The 20,665-nt window shown below is 39.4% G+C and overlaps 2 protein-coding genes across 6 annotated transcripts in view; both read right to left on the bottom strand.

Annotated features, from left to right (window-relative positions):
* Positions 1-8,393: 8,393 nt before the first annotated feature.
* yy1b (YY1 transcription factor b) lies at positions 8,394-15,462 on the bottom strand. Of its 2 annotated transcripts, none has more exons than XM_044170271.1 (5): positions 14,721-15,462; positions 13,210-13,372; positions 11,793-11,853; positions 11,175-11,333; positions 8,394-9,484 (listed from the first exon to the last, which is right to left on the bottom strand). In XM_044170271.1, exons 1-5 carry the CDS (start codon positions 15,286-15,288, stop codon positions 9,302-9,304), a joined length of 1,134 nt encoding a protein of 377 aa, XP_044026206.1. In that variant the 5' UTR covers positions 15,289-15,462; the 3' UTR covers positions 8,394-9,301. The 2 variants fall into 2 exon arrangements, with proteins under 2 accessions (XP_044026206.1, XP_044026207.1); XM_044170272.1 differs by having other exon boundaries at positions 13,210-13,360; positions 14,721-15,460.
* A 1,619-nt stretch (positions 15,463-17,081) lies between these two features.
* Positions 17,082-20,665, bottom strand: part of evlb (Enah/Vasp-like b) — a 47,521-nt gene continuing 43,937 nt past the window's right edge. For all 4 annotated transcript variants that reach the window (XM_044170270.1, XM_044170268.1, XM_044170267.1 and 1 more), the window contains exons 10-13: positions 19,954-20,011; positions 19,799-19,859; positions 19,491-19,548; positions 17,082-18,107 (exon numbers count right to left, since the gene is read on the bottom strand). In XM_044170270.1, coding sequence (XP_044026205.1) covers positions 18,070-18,107; positions 19,491-19,548; positions 19,799-19,859; positions 19,954-20,011 — 215 coding nt within the window. In that variant the 3' untranslated portion in view covers positions 17,082-18,069. The remainder of the gene's footprint in view (positions 18,108-19,490; positions 19,549-19,798; positions 19,860-19,953; positions 20,012-20,665) is intronic.

The raw sequence follows: 20,665 nt of genomic DNA, 5'->3' as shown, positions 1-20,665 counted from the left end.
GAGAGGAGTAGATGGAAGGTTTTGTGAAACAAATACGCCAAGGAGGGTGGGAGGCAGAGAGGCAGGGGTGAGGATGAAGAAATAGAGAGGGAGTGAGAGGTGCAGAGAAGAAAGCGAGACAGCTCAGAGACGGAGAAAGAGAGAAGAGAGGAAGAGGGCACAGGGAGCTGAGAGTAAGAAAGAATGTAGCGCGAAACAGAGCGAGGAGTGCAGGAGACAGAGAAAAGAGCATCCTTTGTAAGCCAGCCATGCAGCCTCTGGCTCTTCGGTATTCAGTGCACCTTCACAAAGGGTATGGGGGAGGGGATGGGGCAGCGGTGGGGTGAGTGTGGGTGATAGACCTCAGCTGGAGGTATGGCAACAAGCAGAGCGGAGTGAGCCCTGCGGCCAGATCAGAACCACACACTCCCCTTCACAACACTGCACGAGCCTGACCCGCTTTCCATACCCCTATAATGAGTTTCCTGGCCCTTGTCTAGTCTTCCTCCTCCCCTCACCACCATCTGACTCCCCCTCCTCTCCAGTCTACTGTCTTGCATCATGCTGACTCACTCCTCTGAACTGCACGAGTCCTGTCATGCCCCCGAACAACCCTCGCTCACATCCAACCCCCCCAAAAAAAAAAAAAAAAAAACACCCACCCACCGACTGGCCCACTTGAGAATTGAACCTGCCAATCTTTCAGAGTTTGACCTACCTTCTACAAACAGACTGGCCAATCCCTCCTCAGTCTGGGCTGATTTGATATGCTACTCAAATGCCACCGGTGCCATAGTGCATTTTGACCCCCCACCTTCCCAGTAGTAGCATCAATGTTCCGCTGATTAAATTCATTTTCGGCTGTCATTGCTAATGGGCTTTTCATTCCTTTGTGTAAGTTTCAGTTGGTTCTGACAGAACGAGTCCCTTTACAGAGCACTTAAACCAACATTTTTTTCCCCCACAATTGCCTTCTTTTAATGACAATCATGATGTGGGGAATATCACATTGGGGCATTGATGTGTCCAATTTGTGGTCAATTGTCTTAGTTAAAGAGCTCGTTGGGCCTATTTCAACAAACCAAAGAGCCTATTAGAATCACAGCTAGAGATGGGGTAATACGGATGCTTAATCGAAGAAGACTAAGATTCCTCAACAAGTGTGTTAGCACCTTTTGCTCTCCATGCTGCAGCTCAGTGCATCACGATCTCCACTCAGCAGGTGATCTTAGTCAGAGTCACACATGAGACATCGTTCCCCTGGCAAGCATTATCCCTGGGAGTACACGTAGAGAGAGCCTGGGGCCAGATAGTGAACCCGTCCAAAACACCACTGATATCCCTCTTAGGGGAGAGCACACCGAGGGGGGGGTGGCACAGTGTAAAATATGCACAGGCAATTCCAAAGAGTATGCATTATTGAGAGGAGTAAATGGGTCCAGGATGAACATCATGGCTCATTAATAGTGAATGTGATTACTGTTTCTGGGAAAACAGCAGTCTGGGCAAGAGGGGAAATAATTGAAATGGTCAAATCTAAAGACTTCCTTGTTTACTCAGCACCAACTGTTACTGTCTAGTCAAACTCATGATTAAAGGTGATAACTAATGCTGCCAAGTGTCCTGTTATGATGTTTATTGCCCACACTGAAAACTACTTTACTCGCCTCTTGACCAGCGGTCTCCTGCGCCTGGCATTGCAGGTTTAAGGCGTTTAGAGAGAGAGAGAAGGGTTGGAGGAGTCATTAATTTTTTATGATCTCAGCTTTTGAGTCAACTCTGCTTCAATTACCAACAGGATTTTGACAAAGCCGCTAGAGAAAATGAGTGAGCATTTCTGAAATCCCATTAGAAAGTGGAGGAGTCGGCTGAGTGAAGGTCACACACCAGGGGTGCCGACTGAGTGACTTCCACTGTTTGACATGCAGACTTAATAAGTGACACGGTGTCATCCTGCAGCACAGACTCCAGATTTGGTTTGACGTGAACCCAGATTATCGTGTTGCCCCCCTGAAGGATTCCCACGCTGAACGAACAGATGCTTCTTCCTCTTCCTCTCCTCTCCTGCTGCCTGGCCTCTTTCAGTTACATATGCTCCAGGGTGATGGATGACAAAGAGGCTGGCTGCAGTTTACACCAGACATACCACCATTAGGAACGGAACCATTTCTGCCCATTTGCCTGATAGCTGCTATCGCTTATAGAAATGATTGGCTCTCTGCCTCTGTGCCGAGTGTCCCAAATGATGGATCTCTCATTGATTTGCCAGGGTTGGAGATCACTAAGAGAACAGTGCAGCAACCAAGCAGATGTGCCAGTCAGCTCCCAGCTATCTATCAGCTGCTGGTGAAAGGGGGGGGGGGACAGTTTAAGCCTCTTTAAGGAGCCCATTCACAGTGACTTACTAAAAGTGCTTATGCTAATCTTGTTATCGCTTCAGGCTTCTGGTAATGGAGGATAGGAAGCTGTTGGGAGGTCATTGGCCACATTATTTTGCTCACCCATCGCACAAGCACCAAGTAGTCCCAAACTATTACATGTTACTGTGTGCATGCCTGCATTTCACTTGGCCATTGCTGAATCATGTCTGCATCCACACTCACAGAAATCTGCATGGCTTTAAGGCTTTCATAACCAGCTCACACTAGGATTATGAATACACTGTGTTTCTGTGTGCTAATCTTATTTATTGCTCAGAGTGATCTCATCTAAGTGTGCTTGTTGAGATATCAAACCATGGTGTCACATTTAACATGAATTTCACACTAATTGGGCACATAAAGCGTACATGCTAACACACATGGGGATATGGACAGAAAATAACAGTGCGGCGGCCCTACAGCTATTGTTTGATCAGTTGTCATCCACTGCAGCTGATGGGACAGAGCCACTGCGGGTAAAATTGAGAATGTCAGGTAGCTCTTCATAAACAAGGCTTTAAAGGTCTTTTGATCTGACTGTGACCACGTTTGAGTCGTAGAACCTGCAGGCCGATCACATCTCTGCGCAGTCGTACAGTCAGTGATTTGAAATGTAGATGCAGTGACTGTGCTCTTTTGAAGAGAGTTCACCTTTAGTGACCTGGTGGAGTGAAGCAGGGACGTGATGAGGATCTTGAAATGAAGCATTAATCAAATAAAGGTTGATTTGTGATTGACATCTGGTGGCTGAGAGACTAAGGGACAGGGGGAAGAGAAGGAAAGAGAGAGAGAGAGAGAGAGACTGGTGTAGACTACAGTGAGAGACAGGACAGTACTACCCTCACACAATCTGGACCAATCAAATTACAGCTAAATAAAAAGAGCAGTACATCATCGTTTGGGCATCTACTACAAAAACTAGTGAGTAAACTCAAAGCCATTTAGTAATGAACAGACAATACCAAGAGGCAGATTATCTGAGCACAACCAGAAACAGAAGAAAGAGACAAATGCAAAGAGAGTGATCCCAACCTGGTCATTGAGACTGGAGGACACAGACAAACCTGCCAGTCTGCCAAAAACAAGAGATAGAGACTGAGGAACACTTACTGCAACACTGCAGCCTGTAGAAAGACAGAAGATCCAAGCTCTTCACCAAAATAAAACTCAGCTACCAAGAACTCCACTCGCTCTCAGACTTCAGCGCACTCTCATTATAATATTCTATGCAGGGCTGCAACTAATCATTATTTTCATTATAGATGAATCTGTTGATCATTTCAAAACAATCTGTCAGTGGTGGAGGAAGTGGCCAAGTCAAAGCCTTTACTGAAGTAAAAGTAGAAATACAACAATGTTAAAGTACTCCACTACAAATAAAAGTCTTGCATTCAAAATTATACTAATGTAAAAAATGTACTTGTTCTACAAAAAATGGCCCCTGTGACTGATAAATAAATACTTAGGTTTTTAATACTAAAACTTGAATAAGCAGCATTTTACTGTTGTAGCTGGTCGAGGTGGAGCTAACTACTTTATATACAGTTAGTAATTAGCTGGTAGTTTAGTCCAGTGGTTTCCAGCCTAACTGAGGGGCTGTGAGATGATTAGTGAGGTAGGAAAGAGGGAAATACAAAGTTCTGGTACACACATTTGTATTCATTCTTTAGACTTTACTGCATTTGTTGCTTTTTTGGTGAAAAATTTGATAAATTGACTGCTATTCAAATGAAACCATGTGAGAAATGGGACAAGGAGCCCCAACTAGGTTTAATCTTTAACAATATATTGTATTTCATAAGCTCATCATATGCTTTTTTTTTTAAATGTAAAATCTAAATCTGCAAAGAAACAATAACTACAGCTGTCAGATAAATGTAGTGGAGTAAAAAGTACAATATTGCCATGTGGAATGAAGTGGACTCGAAGTGTAAAACAGCAGAAAATGGAAATACTCATGTAAAGTACAAGTACCTCACAATTGTACGTCACAAAAGTACTGTACTTGTAGATTAAAAGCATTTAGTTACTTTCCACCACTGAAATCAGTTAATCATTTACTTTGTTAGGTGTCAGACAACAGTGAAAAATGCCCATTGAAATTTCTCAGAGCCCAACATCACATCTTTGTTTGTTTTGGCCAACCAACAGCTCAAATCCAAAGAAGTTAAATGTATAATGATATAAAGGTGAAGTTGGAACCAGCATTTTTTTTTTGCACGATAAATGATTGATGATAAATGATTAGCTGGTGATTATAGTATAGTGTATATTGTAGTGGTGTGCAAACTATTTGTCACTTTTTTTACATTCTGAATGATTATACTTACATTGTAAAACCTTGTACAACCTACTTTGGCAACAGTGTAGTTAATTATAGCCATGCCAATGAAGCAGATTTAAGTTTGACAGAGAGAGGATGAGAGAGGAGACAGGTGTACACAGATAGAGAGGCAGAGGAAAGAGAGAAAGGCAGTCTATATATAGGTAGAGACAGGAGAGCTGATGAGAGCACAGAGGTGGAAAAGAGGGTAAGATGTAGAAAGAGCAGGAAACTGAAACATGAATTACAACCTGTACTGTTCTTTGGTGTGACACTTTAGCAAATAAAGACAGAAATAAAACCTATATGTCTTGACATTTAAAGAATTCAGAGACAGACTTCAGATGTGTAACAGGGGTTGTACACGGCTTGAAAATCTGCCGTAGCGATGCTGACACTGTGGAGTGTTGCACTCTACGTCTGCAGCGGCAGTCCTGGTATTCTCAGTATCTCTCTCTTACACACTCTCACTCTCTCCTCTGTTACCTTGGCAACATATTTTCTGCATGGAAATAGCATCTCTTGCTGTGCCCACTGCAAAGTAAACGGCACTTTTAGATTTAGATCAAGATTTAAACGTGTCTAGAACAGATTTAAGATCAGAGATTTGACCTACAGATTGGATGGAATTGAGTTATACTGTTCTGCATGCCTTACCATCAAACTGGCAGTGTGATGAAGCAATGGAGCAGTTAAGCATAATAGTCACTGACAGGCTTTCACTATATGTAACCAAGGATGTAGTGGAAGGTATATCGACATATACATCCATTTATGCAATTCTGTAGAATACACTTTACTCACCTTTAATGGGCTTAGGCAAGTGTCTAATATTATATGAAGATTTAAACAGAATACACTAAATTAATGTTAGACATAGCATATGCAATTTAATGTTCACACTGTGGTTGTTTACCTCAGGATTTATTTACATCTAACACCACATGACTATGAAATTCAGCTCTTGACAAGCAGAGCACAAGCGAGAGAAAGATCCTTGCGGAAGTGTTATTAAGAAATGTACAATAAATAATAAACCACAGAGGGCTGAGGGTTGATCTGTACGGATTTCCTGATTTAGTCTCCACTCACAGATGAAGGGGTTTAGTGCAGCGACTGTGGGTTTCTTACTGCTGAGGCTGCCTGGTATGCTTCAGTGTGATAAACTTCTGTTTGCTTGCCGCCAGTGCAACAGAGAGAGAGACAAACTAATGAAAGAAAATTCAGACGTCGAGATTGTAGGTGAGATCGCACTCGGCTGCAAATAAGCTAAGACTTGGCCAAAGCAGAGAGAGAAAGCAAGAAATGGAAGAACATCCAGGTAAACATGCAGCACAGAATTAAAAATAGAAGAATAAAAACACACACACACACACACACACACACACACAAGTGCCTTGACTCCTGGGAGAGAGAAGCCATAATGAAATAAGCATCTGAAAGAGAGCAGGTGTTGGAGGCTTTACAGACTTCAGCTGCATAACAAGTAGCGCATTTACTCTCCCCTGCCTTTGTCAATCAAAACAACCAATCCCGCAAATAAATGCTCCCTTAGAAAGACAAAAAAAGAAAGAGACCCACAAGTGGAATCATGCCTGAATCAGCCTTTACATACTCTGACTCTCTCTCTCTCTCTCTCTCTCTCACACACACACACACACACACACACACACACACACACACAGAGGGTGGACTCACACCCTCAAAGTTGGTCTCAGGTAGAGGTAAGAGGCGCCTGGTTCTGAATTTCAAGCAGTAGGTCTGTGCTGTGAGTCTAAAAAAGCCAATATAACATCAAGAATGTACTCGAGCTAAATCAATTTATTTCCTCACCAGAAACACGGCTCCCTTTTGTTTTCCTCTTCCTCTGTGATCGTTCTGTGTGACAGACAGTGAGGACGGGGGTTTTCAAAAAGACAGACTCAAGAGAGAACTCTTCAAACTGCATATTTTGCTCCACACACACAGAGGCTCCATGGTGTTGTTGTAGCCACCGCCTGGGGATCAGCACCATGGATAGCACTGTCACCTGTGTAAAAGTCATTAGAGTTTAGTGCCAGAAGGGGGCAGTAAGAGCTGGTCTGGAGTCTGCAGCAGGCTGACCAGGATCAGGCCAAAGAGCAGGATCTTAGCTGGACGCTGAGGGAGACAGTTGCGCTAATCCCGCTGGCTGAGCAGAAAAAGGAATGGACTTATGTGTAAACTCAAAAACTGCAAGTGGAGGCCCGAGAAGGAAGGAAGGAAATTCCACTGAGCTGACGCAGCTTTTAGAAAGTCTGATATCCTGAGTCAAATATGAATGAAGACTGACACGGAGGGTTACATGTTTTTATTATTTTTATTTCTCTAAAAAATACACTTTGGGAAGCCTGTGGTGTGTTTACTAACCACAAGAATTGAGAAACCAAGGGTGAATTTTGTAAAGCTTAAGTCATTTTTAGCAAGTAAATAACTGTGAATATTTTAATAGTCTTCTTAGTAACATGAATATCGAATACACAAAACAACATATTTAAAAGATGTCCCCTTGGGAAACTGTAATGGACATTTATTTAATAACTATTTTTTGACTTTTCATAGACCAAATAATTAATAGAGAAAATGATTAGTAGAAGAATCGATAATATCAAAATAATTGTTAGTTGCAGCCCCAGAGTTTTGTGATATTGCATTTAATTAATTTTCCACAGCATACGATTGTTTCTAGATTTTTTTTTTATGAATAAATATTCCAACATGTTTTGTGTGCTCATTGATGGATTACTGAACGGGCCTATGGGCACAGGCCAGGGGCCATAGCCTTTGTGTGATATGACGATTAATTTTTCTGGTTGGAGAGTCAAAACTGCTTTATATAGCGGGCATATTAATATACAACAATGGAGCATGTTATATAAATGGATCATATGTTTTTTTAATGGAAAATTGTGTAAAATTAGTGGAGAGATATATAGTGGAGTAAAAGTGATAACAAGGATATACTTAAGTAAAAGTAAAACAAATCCCTCATAATTGTCCTTCAGTAAAAGAATGTCCCTGTTTCTCAAACAGGTTTTGATTATGTGAAAGCTGATCTTCATACATGACTGGTATGAAAAGCTTCCTCATATGTAGAAAAAAGCACATTCGACTGGTATGCTTCAGAAAATGGGTGTTAATAATAACATTAGGGCTGCAACTACTTATTATTTTCATTATTAATCTGCCAATTATTTCTCGATTATCTTCTTCATAAAATGTCCACAAATAGTGAAAAACACCCATTATAATTTCCCAAAGCCCAAGACAAGGTCTTTAAATTTCTCATTTTATCTGACCATCCGTCCAAAACCAAAAGATATTCAATTTACTATCATATATGACAAAGAAAAGCAGCAAATCCTCACATTTGTGAAGCTGGAACTAGAGAATGTTTGGCATTTTTGCTTGATAAATATAAATTATCAAACGATTTGCCAATTAACTTCTTTAATTCGATATATACCTATTAAGTATTAAATGAGGAAAACACTAATAATTTTAGATGGTGTAGCATTACTAATAACGAGCAAGCTAAAGAATAAAGTTGGTCAATAATTACCACTAATATAGACTGTAAATCAGAAGGAATTTGTCTAAAACGAATAACAAACACTAGTCAATCAAAAAGATACACTTAATAAAAGCTTCTGTATATTTCGACAGGGTTGGAATGACCCAATTTATTGTGGGCAGTTGAGATACATGGGTGTAAATATCAACAAAGGAAGTTAATGGTTGACATCTGTACATTACATTCTAACAAATAAAGTGATGGTCTTGCAGTCAATTCAATGAACGCTTCAGATACCGAGACACGCTCTGAGTAAGTTTATATTACTCATTCATCTGAATTCATTCATAGAAAATATAAAACAACTCAAGACTAAAAGTTTAATTGGTTAACACTTTAAATCACACCTCTATCTATGTCTACGTAATTTCAATACAGCCATACAATACAAGTATACAAGGTTATTTTGTGGTTAGGGAAAAATACAACCAAAGAGGGTATGGAAATGCAAACATACAGCTGTTTTTAAACTTCTCATACATGTGAAACAGGTCACACAAGGCCGAGGCCTTTTGTATCATAGGTACGATCTCATAATGCAGGAGGGGAAAAAAACATCACAATTTTACTAACATAGCCTGAGTCAAGTGTACAATATGCACACTTGAGGAAAATAAAAGCTATGTGAGAAAATAAAAATACGAATTGATTGCTGCTTCTCTCCTCGTTCTGGTAAAAATAAGTCTCTGATGTTTGTCCATGAGTTCCATCTTCTGGCAGCGGAGTGCCAATGGAGAAACAAAGGGACTGTGTTGGCCTGGGCTTTGGGGAATAGTCACTGTGTTCCTCATCCAATATGACAGCAGAAGAAAGGGGACGCAGGAAAGCTAGCTGAATTTCAGTGTTTTTAAGTCTTTTAATCTGTCCGATTTTTTCATATAAATCAATAAGTCTCAAGCTTTTCATTCCGTCTTCAAAAGAGGTTTCACATGTGCCGCTAAGATGCTCTTTTTTCGTCTGTGTGGCTTGACGCTGGTGGATGGGTTCTCATTGGTTATTTTTGGCTTTGGCGTGTGTGAGAATGTGAGACTTTAGGTTGGTTGACTGCGCGAACTTCTTATTGCAGCCATCGAAAGGGCAGACGTAGGGTCGGTCTCCAGTGTGGATCCGCACGTGCGTGCGCAGGTTGAAGTCCAGAGAAAACCTTTTCCCGCAGCCTTCAAAGGTACACTAAAAGAAATGAGAGGAGCAGGGGAGTCAGTCTTCCCATTGATCACACACTGTGTGACTTCCAACTGTGCTTAATTGATTATTTGTTAAACCCCCCCCCAAACAGCAATTGTCCAATCACAGTTTAGCAACGGCAGGCCTGTCAAGCTTTGAATTTCTCCACACGTCGAAGCAGTGTGCTTCTCTGCATTTCAAGAGTTTGGAGTTTTTTTTAACCTTCCCAAAACCAAAAACACAAGGGCTAAAGTGTAAGGAATGGACAAAGCACTATTTATCTGCTCTAAACACGTAACGTAAGCTGCAAACGTTAGCATGTCCAGCTAATTAGCTTACTACCTACAGTAGTAACCGAGCATTGCTTCCAAGGCAAAGGAGCATCATATCATAAACTAAACTATTATACATTAGTTTGGGTTTATAGGTTATGTTAAATGTGCTATTCTCGACTAGCACATCCACTGTGTAGTATATCCCCACTGTGTGGAAGCTGGTACTTGATGCTATCAGAGCTTAAGCTAACGTTAGCAGCTCTGTCTTGCTCCTTATTGGATTTGAGGAAGTTTACACTCAAGCAACCACAGTATAAAGTTAATGTTACCCCAAATTGTGTTATGTTTGCCAAACACATCGGTTAGAGTTCATCCTAAAAGCCTTTCGTCTTGTAACGTTAAAAGTGAAACACACTGTTTTGATAATACAGACAATAAAAACACGTAAACCATAACATAACATAAAGCAGCCAAACAGGGTAAAGTTAGAACAAAAAAACCCACTTGAATCTTAATTTTTCCTAATCATGCTATTACTAGGACTAACTAGCTCTACACTGCAATGCAAAAACAATACTATTTCTCTTTTTGCAGTTGGTCCGGATGCTGACTTTTCACCTGAGGCAAGCAATCTCAATCTTTTAGGACGATATTGAGTATGTAGCCATCAAATACATAATACATATAATACATTAAGATTATTTCACAGGATGCTTGTTTTTAGTTACGAGTCTGGTGGAAACTTTAAAAAGTCAGCCAGTGTTTTCAACCAACTCATGGAGCTAATGTTAGCTTAATTAGATACCTAGCTTGCTACAGCTGTAAATTCTGATAGCGACAGTTGTCATTTCAGCCGGCAAAATTGACGGTTGTTGGCTAACAATGAGAAGCCTGCTTTTATCTACCTCTGTGTGAAATCAAGGAAGCACTGTTTTAAAAATTACTTAGAATATTGATGGTAAATCTGCTGTCGTTTTCATTGTAAACTGCATATGCGCAAGAACAGAAAGCTTAACAGGCGTAGCAGTAGTAATTAAGGGGACAGGGCTTGACAAAGTCAATTGAAAAGCACTCATTTACATGTCAAAAATACCAGCCAAAACATATAATTGTGATTGAAATATGTCAGTAATTAAATAAAGTAAATTCAAATGATGACAGAATTTTGGAGCGTAGTCTCAAAGTTTAAGATCACGCAAAGACAAAATGTTACAAGATAGCGTGATGGGGGACCTTTGATTTAGCCACCAAAGAAAGTTTTACTGGCATTTTGTACTTTTTGAACTCCATGAGTGAGCAATTACTTATTATCCCATTCTCCTTAGCTTGAATATGGCTTAAAACTGCAATGTGCTTAAAATGTAAAAATAGCGCAAGTGTATCTGTGCGTGGGGGAGTGTGAAGTTAGCCAAGATGCCAACCTGGAAGGGTTTCTCCCCTGTGTGAACAAGTTGGTGACGTTTGAGTTTGGAGCTCTCGACAAACGCCTTGCCGCACTCTGCGCAGACGTGCACGCGGGGTCCGTGGGTGTGGAGATGCTTCCTCATGGCTGAGTTATCCCTGAACATCTTTGTGCAGCCCTGGGGACCAGAGAAAGTGCAGCACCGAGTTGACAAACAGATAATGTACGGTACTTTGCAGCAGGCTTGTAAACTCTGAAGTGGTGCACCAAAATGTTTTTTGTTTTCTTGTACACACATATAAAAGGTCAAGTGTCCTCAGCATTTTGTATGGTTTCCTTTAAATCAGGTTTAAATCCTGAAAAGAAGTGGAGCTGCCTCTATTCTTCCCTGAAGTGATGCTGTAATGTCAACAGCTTCAAACTCCAATGGCAGACTGCTCACAGAGCGAACAACATTAGCTTAACATGTAGAGTTCAGATAAGATTTTCACTTTTAAATAACCTTTACAGATATTTTCAATTACACAGAAAGCAACAAAGCCGCAATGTAAGACTATCAAACCTATCAGGAACTATAAACTCAACTTTAGCAAAGTGGTGGCACGGTTTTGTTTGGGGGCGATGTTGTTAGACTCACTTTATGAGGGCAAGCTATCGTCCGGGGAGCATCGTCTTCTTTGACTTTCCTGGGCTTCATCCTGTTTAGAAAAGAAAGGACATGGTTTGGGGGTTTTAACAAACAAAAGCAGACACAAGGCGCAAAGCCTTCCCTTTTACACAAGTGTCATCTAGTCCAGTTTTAATGTCAATTTATTTAGTTAATCAATAACCAGTATCAGTAAGAGGCTGTCTGTTACAGTAGATACATCCCCACTTGACATTTCACCTCAAGGTGGCACGGTTTATGATGTTATTATGGTAAGTAATTACATAATGCCTACTCACTGTGAACATTCACTGATCTCACCATAAAATAAGCCTGCCTTCCATTTAGCTGACCTGCACTTACAAGGCTACTAGAGCTGGAACAATTGGTCGATTAATCTGCAACAATTTTAATAATCAAGTCTTTTTTTCCTGCCAAGATGGCAAAAAAATTCACTGGTTGCAGCTCCTCAAATGTTAATATTTGCTTTTCTACCTTCGGGGTTTGAACTCCTGGTTGGACAAAACAAGCTATTTAAAATGGGCCAATTAGCATTTTTCACTGTTGTGACATTTTACAGAATATACGATTAAATGACAAAAATAACTGGGTGAATAATCTTTTAACTCCTTCGGGTGTCACTTGAGTTTTGACCAAGAGGCTCCAACAGACACATCTAAAACACAACCTGACACTCTTGGGCAGCAGCAGTACAGCGGGTGCTTTTTTTGTAATCAATTATTCATCATTTTAAACAAAATACAATACAAGAAGGGTCTATAGAATACTTCCTTTTGGTCTACTTTAGCACATGGCCATAACAATGGTATACCCTCCGCAATAAATACTATAGGCGTAGCTTGCTCAAACCTTGTGCATAAACACAAGGTTTGAGGTTTGTGTGTGCATCAATATATGCACACACAAACTTGCCTACATACCAATTGTAAGTGAATTTATTTTTCAGATTATATCTAGGCTCCTTGTAATTTTTTAACTTTGTTTTTTTTTCTTTTACATCAAACTTTTTTCCCCAATTCTTATTTATTTAACTATTATTTTGAATTTTGTTTTCTTTATATTTATTTTCTCATTTTTACTCTTATTCTAATTATCATTATTTATTGCACAACCCTAAGAGTATCATTGTGCATTTAACTGCAGGTATTGTTTGTATTGCATGTGACCAATAAAATCTTTGAATCTTAAATCTTCATAGACAAAAACAAAACAAAGAAGCAAAAACAAACAAAAATTGAACATGCATACTCTAGCAACATAATATCATTGTGTAGAGTGTTAGAACCATGTTTATCTCACACTACATTTCACCTTTGTGATTTAACAGCAATACATTTTGCATATTCATCAGAGTTATCCACGATGTGTGTTTTTCTCAGACACTCACCTAGCAAACTCGGCCAGCTGTTTGGGGTCTGACAGGTCGATCCCTGGGATGCCACCAGGGGGCAGCTTCTTCCCTGTCATGTACTCGGAGTAATCTGGAGGGGAATTCTCCCCAACGATTTGCTCCTCCACCACCGACTCATGGTCAATGTCTTTATTGTCATCTAGAAACACATTACAGAGACTGAACCGATAACATACTGGTTTTTCCCTAGCTACAAGTCTGAGGGAGGGCAAACACATCTGCAGCTGCCTTGGCCATAAGGTTATTAAAATTACCTCTTTCCTATATCATTTTACGGGTTCTTACTTTGTAAATTATACGGTAAACATGTAAAAACCAAACGAAATAAAAGAACTACCAAATTTGCTGCTAATGATACCTTGTTAACGGAGATAACAAACCTAAACATGACAAACGTGCAGAGTAAAAATAAACACAACCCCCCCCCAAAAAACAAAACAAAGGTAAACAAGTTAAGCAGGGACGACCAATAAAGGGGAAAAAACTAAAACAACTACTGTTTTACCCAAATGAGAGATTTTAGACTCGTAAATGCACTATTAAAGTACGGCAAAAGAACGTGCAAATAAAAAGCTGTGCGAAGAAATCTAAAGCGTGGTATCTTTTATTTATAAAAGTGAAATGTATCGAGCAGACACACGAATTCATGACATCCCTCAATTAATACGTGCGTGTGTAAAAATAAGAAGCAAAACTACTGAATCCTAATTTAAACTAACCAGCAGAGTGCACTATAAATAGCTCCAGATAGCTGTTGTGTCCTCAAAAAGAAAAAGAACAGCTACAGTATCGGTAAGGAATATGTTAACCAGAGTTTTTTCATCTGTCTTTTAAATAAAATGAGCAACCTCAGAAAATATAAACTCTTAGAAGACTTTTAAAGCCCTTTCTCGGTAATGTTAGATTGGTCAATATTACATTGCACGCAGTACCATCACACTGCACAGAGGCAGTAGCTAGCCTGACGCAGACGCAAAACTGTCTGGTGAACTACCACCAACAGCAACCAGAGCTAAGTGCTAATCGGTGTACTGGCTAAGTAGTACCTGACTCAAATTTTCACGCACATTAAACCTTCACACACTTTACATTAACCTCCGGTGCTGCCATTGAGCAGCACATTCGCCACGGTTTTGCGGCCTGCATATCGCAAACCCAGCTGTCTATCTCCCCCAAGCACCGCCGCCATCTCTGCCTGGCCGTGACTATCGCCATTTTTTCGGGGCCGCCGCCATACTTACTAGTCTAGGGGAATATGGCGGCGCCCAGCAACACCTAAAACATGGCCTCCCTTCAAAACAAAAACATTTCACTATGCTACAGTAGGGGTTTGCATCGAAAACTTGCATTATTTGTCGCTTCTCACGGCAGTGCGACGGACCACTCCAGGAACTAGTCTGGTGCAGCAGGACAACGCCCTGGCAATGAGGCCTCATGCAACGGCTAACAACGGAGCTGACAGACACGGCTGGGCTAACGTTACTTACCCGATGCCCACATTGTAACAGAAAATTCCCCCTCCAGTGTCTTTATTTGCACCTGCTTCTGCTCCCATTTTCTTCCGCCAGCCTCCGAGCCGCTTAAATAGCTCTTTTTGCCCGCTTTCTTGCCACCAGTGCCGCCTCCCCGTTTCATCCGACCCACTGAGCTCTTCCCAGCTACAGTCACCAAAGTCTGTTCGATGTACTCGTCTTCCACCCCCGGAGCCGGTACCGGGATGAGGATCTGGTCCTCAAACCCGCTGCCGCCGTCCGTGTGCAGGTCCGAGTCATCCCCACCGACCACCTCCTCCCGGGTCTGGACCAGGATCACCTCCTGGTGGTGGTGGTGGTGGTGGTGGTGGTGGATCGAGCTGGGGTCGTCTGTGACTAGCGGCTGGAGCGCAATCATGGGCTGCCCGTCGTCGTCGTCGTCGTCGTCGTCGTCCCCGCCGACCACCGTGGTCTCGATAGTCTCCACCGGTATCGTTTCCACCTCTATCTCGTGGAGCTCCACGATCTCGGCCGGCATCTCCGAGCCGTCTGTCTCAATGTACAGCGTATCTCCGGATGCCATGTTGAATTCCGCCAGCTTGCCTCTTTCATTCACGCCGTGTTGTGCTCCTTTTTGGACCTCACAAACACACTCACACGCCCCCTGCTCTGCTCCTGCCTCTGTCTGTTCTCCCTCTTCTTCGATAACAACTCTCTTCGCTCTGTCCCACGCCAGTTCTCGTCGCCACTCTCTAATACCGAAACATCGCGAGACTTAGGTGAACCCAGAGATAACAGTGCTGCTGGTGGTGGCAGGGGTGTTCCCAAACTTTGTTGACATGAGGTTTAGTTATATTTGTCATCTGAACATAATTTTAGGCTACATATGTTTCAACGGGTAAATTACATAATAATAGTCAATTGAGTGAACTTCTGATCAAAGTGTTATATTTTAGAACTTAGAGCTGCTATTATTATTGAACTTCACTTGCTGTGTTTTCAGTTAATCAAATAATAATTTTGTCTGTAAAACATCCAAAATAGCAAATGTCTATCACAAGTGCCTAGATCCCCAAAGTATGTAATAAAAGTGACTTAATTAGTGAGCAGCAACCCACGAACCAAAGTATTCAGCTTGAATGGGATGAAATGGGAACGTAAGCTTTGCATATACAGCAAACATTTGGTAATTTTTAAATAAAATTTGTATTGACCTTGATTGATTGATATTATTTTTATTAGTTAGACTTTTTTTTAAATAGTCAAGCACAACTGGAAACCTGCTAAGAAAATAGTTAATTAGGATTTTCAGCTTTTATTATCAGTTCTGTGACCTCAAGTGTACAGTGTGGAGATAACTCAATTCTGCTGTTGCTGCATCAGGTTAAGTCTATGATTAGATCTAAATAATGATGATCAAACCTGAGGCTAAATATAGCTTTACACATTGCACCTGTGTCCACACCTCAATCAGTGATGTCACAGAAGGTGCTTTGGTATTGGGGAGCTTACGCCAAACACCTGCTGTGACATCACTGATTGTGGTGTGGCCACACATGCTACATGGAAAGCAGTGCTTCAGCAGTTTTTTTTGCAATTGATGCCGTCCCTTGCACTTGAACAGCAACCCTGTAAATCACTTTTTTCCCCTTTAGAACCAAAAAGTAATTTCTGGGGTTCATGTGGACTTGTGCATTTTCTCAGGAGTTTGCTGACAATGCAGCCTGCAGCGTTTTATTCAACCTGGCAAATATTGTATGTACATGGAAAGCTGTGGAAAGTATTTCCTCGCTAGTGGTTTTTAAAATCAGTTTCAGTAAAGACAAATGACAACTCATTTTCATCTTCCTACCTTCATGTCTCATCCAGTGGATGTTGTTTAGGTGACTAGAGCTGAAAAAGTATGTAGTTTTAGTTAAATTATACGTCACCACAAGAGGCTGCAGAAAATGGGGAACACACCACACACCTAGGGTTGAATCTATGATTTGGTGTTATAATTCATTCATAAGGAATTTAACATCTAATTAACACTTTCATGAATACCCAGTAGATAAATAAACTAATACATAACAACTGTACTACATTAATTGGCTATTTGGGTTTATCTTTTGAATCTATTTAGGAAATATTTTGCAGTATATTTTAACAGCATCCTACATTGTGTGCAACACTTGAATAACACAATAAGGTTGCACAGAAGATGTTTCACACTTCCCTGTGCTGCACCAGCTGTAATTTATGGCATCTATTCAATAAGCACAGGTTTTTGCAACGCAAAAACAAATTAAAGTGAAAAGAAAAATTACAGTCAAAAGCACCAGACAGGCATCAAAAAAGCACCCAAACACAGACAAAAGGAAAGAGACGGCCTCATTTATCCAAGACATTGTTCACAGTTTTATTTGAATTCATTTTAAACTTAGTGTGTTTTCTTTTTTTGTTGTCAAACCAGGAAGCACTTTGTCATAAAAGGAGAGAATAAAATGAACAATACTTCACCATATCCTTGCAGCCAATAAACATTTTATTAACAACATGATCACAAATACTCTGGTGTATTATTTAATTTTTTGTTTTTGTTTAGAAGATTGCAATATTCAAAGAAATTTATTCCACCTTCGGTTTTCGTTTTTTTTCCTGCCATGGTTCCACACACAGCTGTGTTGGCGAAAAGGATAAAAAACCTTTTAAAAAATGTTCCAGGTTAGATGATGAGAAAAATTTTTTGGATGTGCTTGCAACTGTATCTAAAACAAAAATGAAAACAACCAATATAAAATACAAAAGGCTGACATAAAATGATGTGCAATAATAATGATCAACATTATCATTACTATCATATTCTCATTATCATTTCCTCATTATTACCATTGTACTCACTACACTACTACTACTCATATTAACAATACATTGACAATCATAAAAACGATAATAATAATAATGAAAATGATAGTAATAATAAAAAAAAAACGTTTAAAACAAACTTGAAAAAAGCAAAACAAATAAAATCCTGTGAATTTTATCCATTTTCCTTTAGGCCGAGGACAGAGGGGCGAACTGGGCTAACAAACGGACAGAAAATGTTACGAAATCAGAGTAATCAGTGCGAGAGTGTGCCCCATTCACGTCCATCTCTCCAAACAAACAAACCAAATGTTACACAGACATGTCTGAGGCGTTACAGCAACGTTGCCACGTTGCTTCAATACCACAGCTGAGCAGGATGAGTAGATGTCACAGTTTGGGCCTCCGTTCCTGACTTCTCCTCCTCCTCCTCCTCCTCCTCCTCAGGGCCACAGCAGCTGCTGCAGGGGGCAATGGTTCAAAAAGGTGTTTCATGTCGGGGAGTGGCTCTGAAAGATTATGTCGTGCTAACTCGACTGAGTTCATGTCTAATGGCTGTAGGCAAAGGAGAGAAAACATAAGAACAAAGTTAGGTTGATTATACAGGTCAGATTGATAATACATCCATCAACCTGTAAATCCACTTTGGTACTTACACTTATTTAAGCTTTTATACTTATATCCACTTGTACTTAATTTATCTTACCTGTATTATAGCTTATTATATTTTGATTTGCTTAGTACTTCTATTCCTTCTATTCTCAAGTGTGCATTGACATGATAGTGAGCAGCTATAACGAAAGAGTTTCCCCTCTGGAATCAATAAAGTATTTCTGATTCTGTATGCAACTGCATTATGGAAAATGTAGGATTGTTTGCATATTTTAACTATTTACATATTTTACATTTATTATATTTAACATTTTTCTTATCTATGTGATCATCTTTCAAAATAACATTCAAAAAACATTTTATTTATCCAGTAAATTGCAATTTATTAAAATATCTGGATAAGTCTGTAATGTATTATAATTTTTTTTATAATATAGTATATGTGTTATGGTCTACAATGTAATATTTATTCAATCATCAGGATTATTTTGTAATGTGTTATCATTTGTATTATAATATTGTAAAAATATATATGTCAGAGTTTCTAAATGTAACATTTATTCAATTATCAGGATAATTTTATAATCATTATAATAATATAATTTTATTATCATTTGATTATAATATTATATAAATATATGTATCAGGATAGTTTTGTATTATATAGTAATATTTATTAAATTGTCAGGATTATTTTGTAATATATTGTCTTTTTAATTATAATATTGTAATAAATGTGTTACTGTCTCTATAACGTAATATTTGCGAGTTAATGTAATAATTTAGGGATTGAAGATGATAGAGTTTTTAGGCCTACATGAACAAATTCTAACACATTATTTTCAGCTCATTCAGAGGGTCATTGTATTATATTTGGACAATCAATTTTGGCTCCATTATTCATTAATGTGTTCACAATGTGATACAAATGACTCTCTGGGTTGACAATGTGATGAACATTCTTATAACGTGAGTTGTTTAACACATTTCTAACTAATCAAGTAATAATAATATTGACTAACAATGTAATAACCCAAAGGTGCTCACATTGTTGTTATCTACATGAGTTAATATACATTATCTATTAAACCATGTTTTTAAAATGTTGCTTGAGAATGTATTGTAGGCTTTGATGTATGAAATGTCCATGTTCAGGTTCCTGGGACTCTAGTGCTGCCTAGTGGTCACAACTCTACATAACTACCTAACTCCCATCATCCCACTGGTTAGATTTCCAATTAAATATTCATCAACATAAATTCGGCAAGAGACCGTGTTCCGAAATGTTGATCGATTACCCCTCTTTAGTGACAAAATGAAACATACCATCAATGATTTCATCCTTCACTTTGTGCAATTCACGAAACACCTCTTCCAAGATTTCCTAATGAAGCACAAACATACGGATAACATAAGTGTTCATAATACATCGCACATTTCTTTATTTACTGTAGAAATCTTTTTTTTTTTTTTACCATCCAAATGAACTTTTGGAAAACAAATGATGTTTGGACAACAAAGTTGTCACATGCCAAAACATAAGGTAGATTAAAAACACGTCTCCACCAAATTTTGGCTGGTGATTAGTGTTCTGACTTTGAGTAAGTGTGCAGTTATTTGTGTGTTTTCTTTACCTGTTTCATTCTATCAAGGTCTAACGAGTCTGTGTCACTGCCACCCCCCACGGGCCGTACCCTGCATAATCCAAAAAATCATTCTGTGTTAGATTCACCGCTGTTGTTCTGCTTCACAGACATATCCAATGAGCTGTGTTGCTTCCAGCTCTCACCTTGAAACCATTGACCTGTCTGCGGAGTTAGCTCGGTCCCACGGCTTCTTTGCACCATCTAGACGACAGAGCAGGGATTTACTGACATTTCCACATACTAGATTCTGAGACAGCCAGATAGGTAGATAGACAGAAGAAGAGACTGATAGACAGATATGCAGATAGACAGGCTTGGAGGAGGTAATACATTCAGTATAGTATATGTTTCCACATTTACAGAGCAGTTGGTAGTGATTTGGACCATAAACGGTAAGAAAGGGTTTGGTAAAAAACAGATACTCTCTGTTCAGTCATCATGATCACCACCATCAGTTTGTTTTTTTTAACTTACTTTCCAACCGGACTTGTTTACTTTGGTTATTGATTCCCTGCATTTCCCTGTAACATTTACATTACAACTGCAGTGTAAGCAGGAAGAAGTACTCAGATCCTATACTTAGGTAAAAGTAACAATACCACATTGTTTACAAGTTTTGCATTCAAAATCTGATGTAAGTAAAAGTACAGAAGTACAGTATTATAAGAAAAATGTACTCAAAGAATCAAAAGTAAAACTACTCATTATGCAGGAAAATGTTCCCTATGAGTGATTTATTATTACATATTACACTATTAGTTTGATAATCCAGATGCATTAATGCGTAAAGTAGCATTATTTCCAAGGTGGAGCTAATTTGAACTACTTTACATACCTTTAGGAATTTGATTCTAA

This window comes from Siniperca chuatsi, linkage group LG16, assembly GCF_020085105.1.
Source record: "Siniperca chuatsi isolate FFG_IHB_CAS linkage group LG16, ASM2008510v1, whole genome shotgun sequence".
In the NCBI taxonomy this organism is placed as follows: domain Eukaryota; kingdom Metazoa; phylum Chordata; class Actinopteri; order Centrarchiformes; family Sinipercidae; genus Siniperca; species Siniperca chuatsi.
The sequence above is the reverse complement of the archived record's forward strand: the minus strand, read 5'-3'. Positions and strand labels throughout refer to the sequence as shown.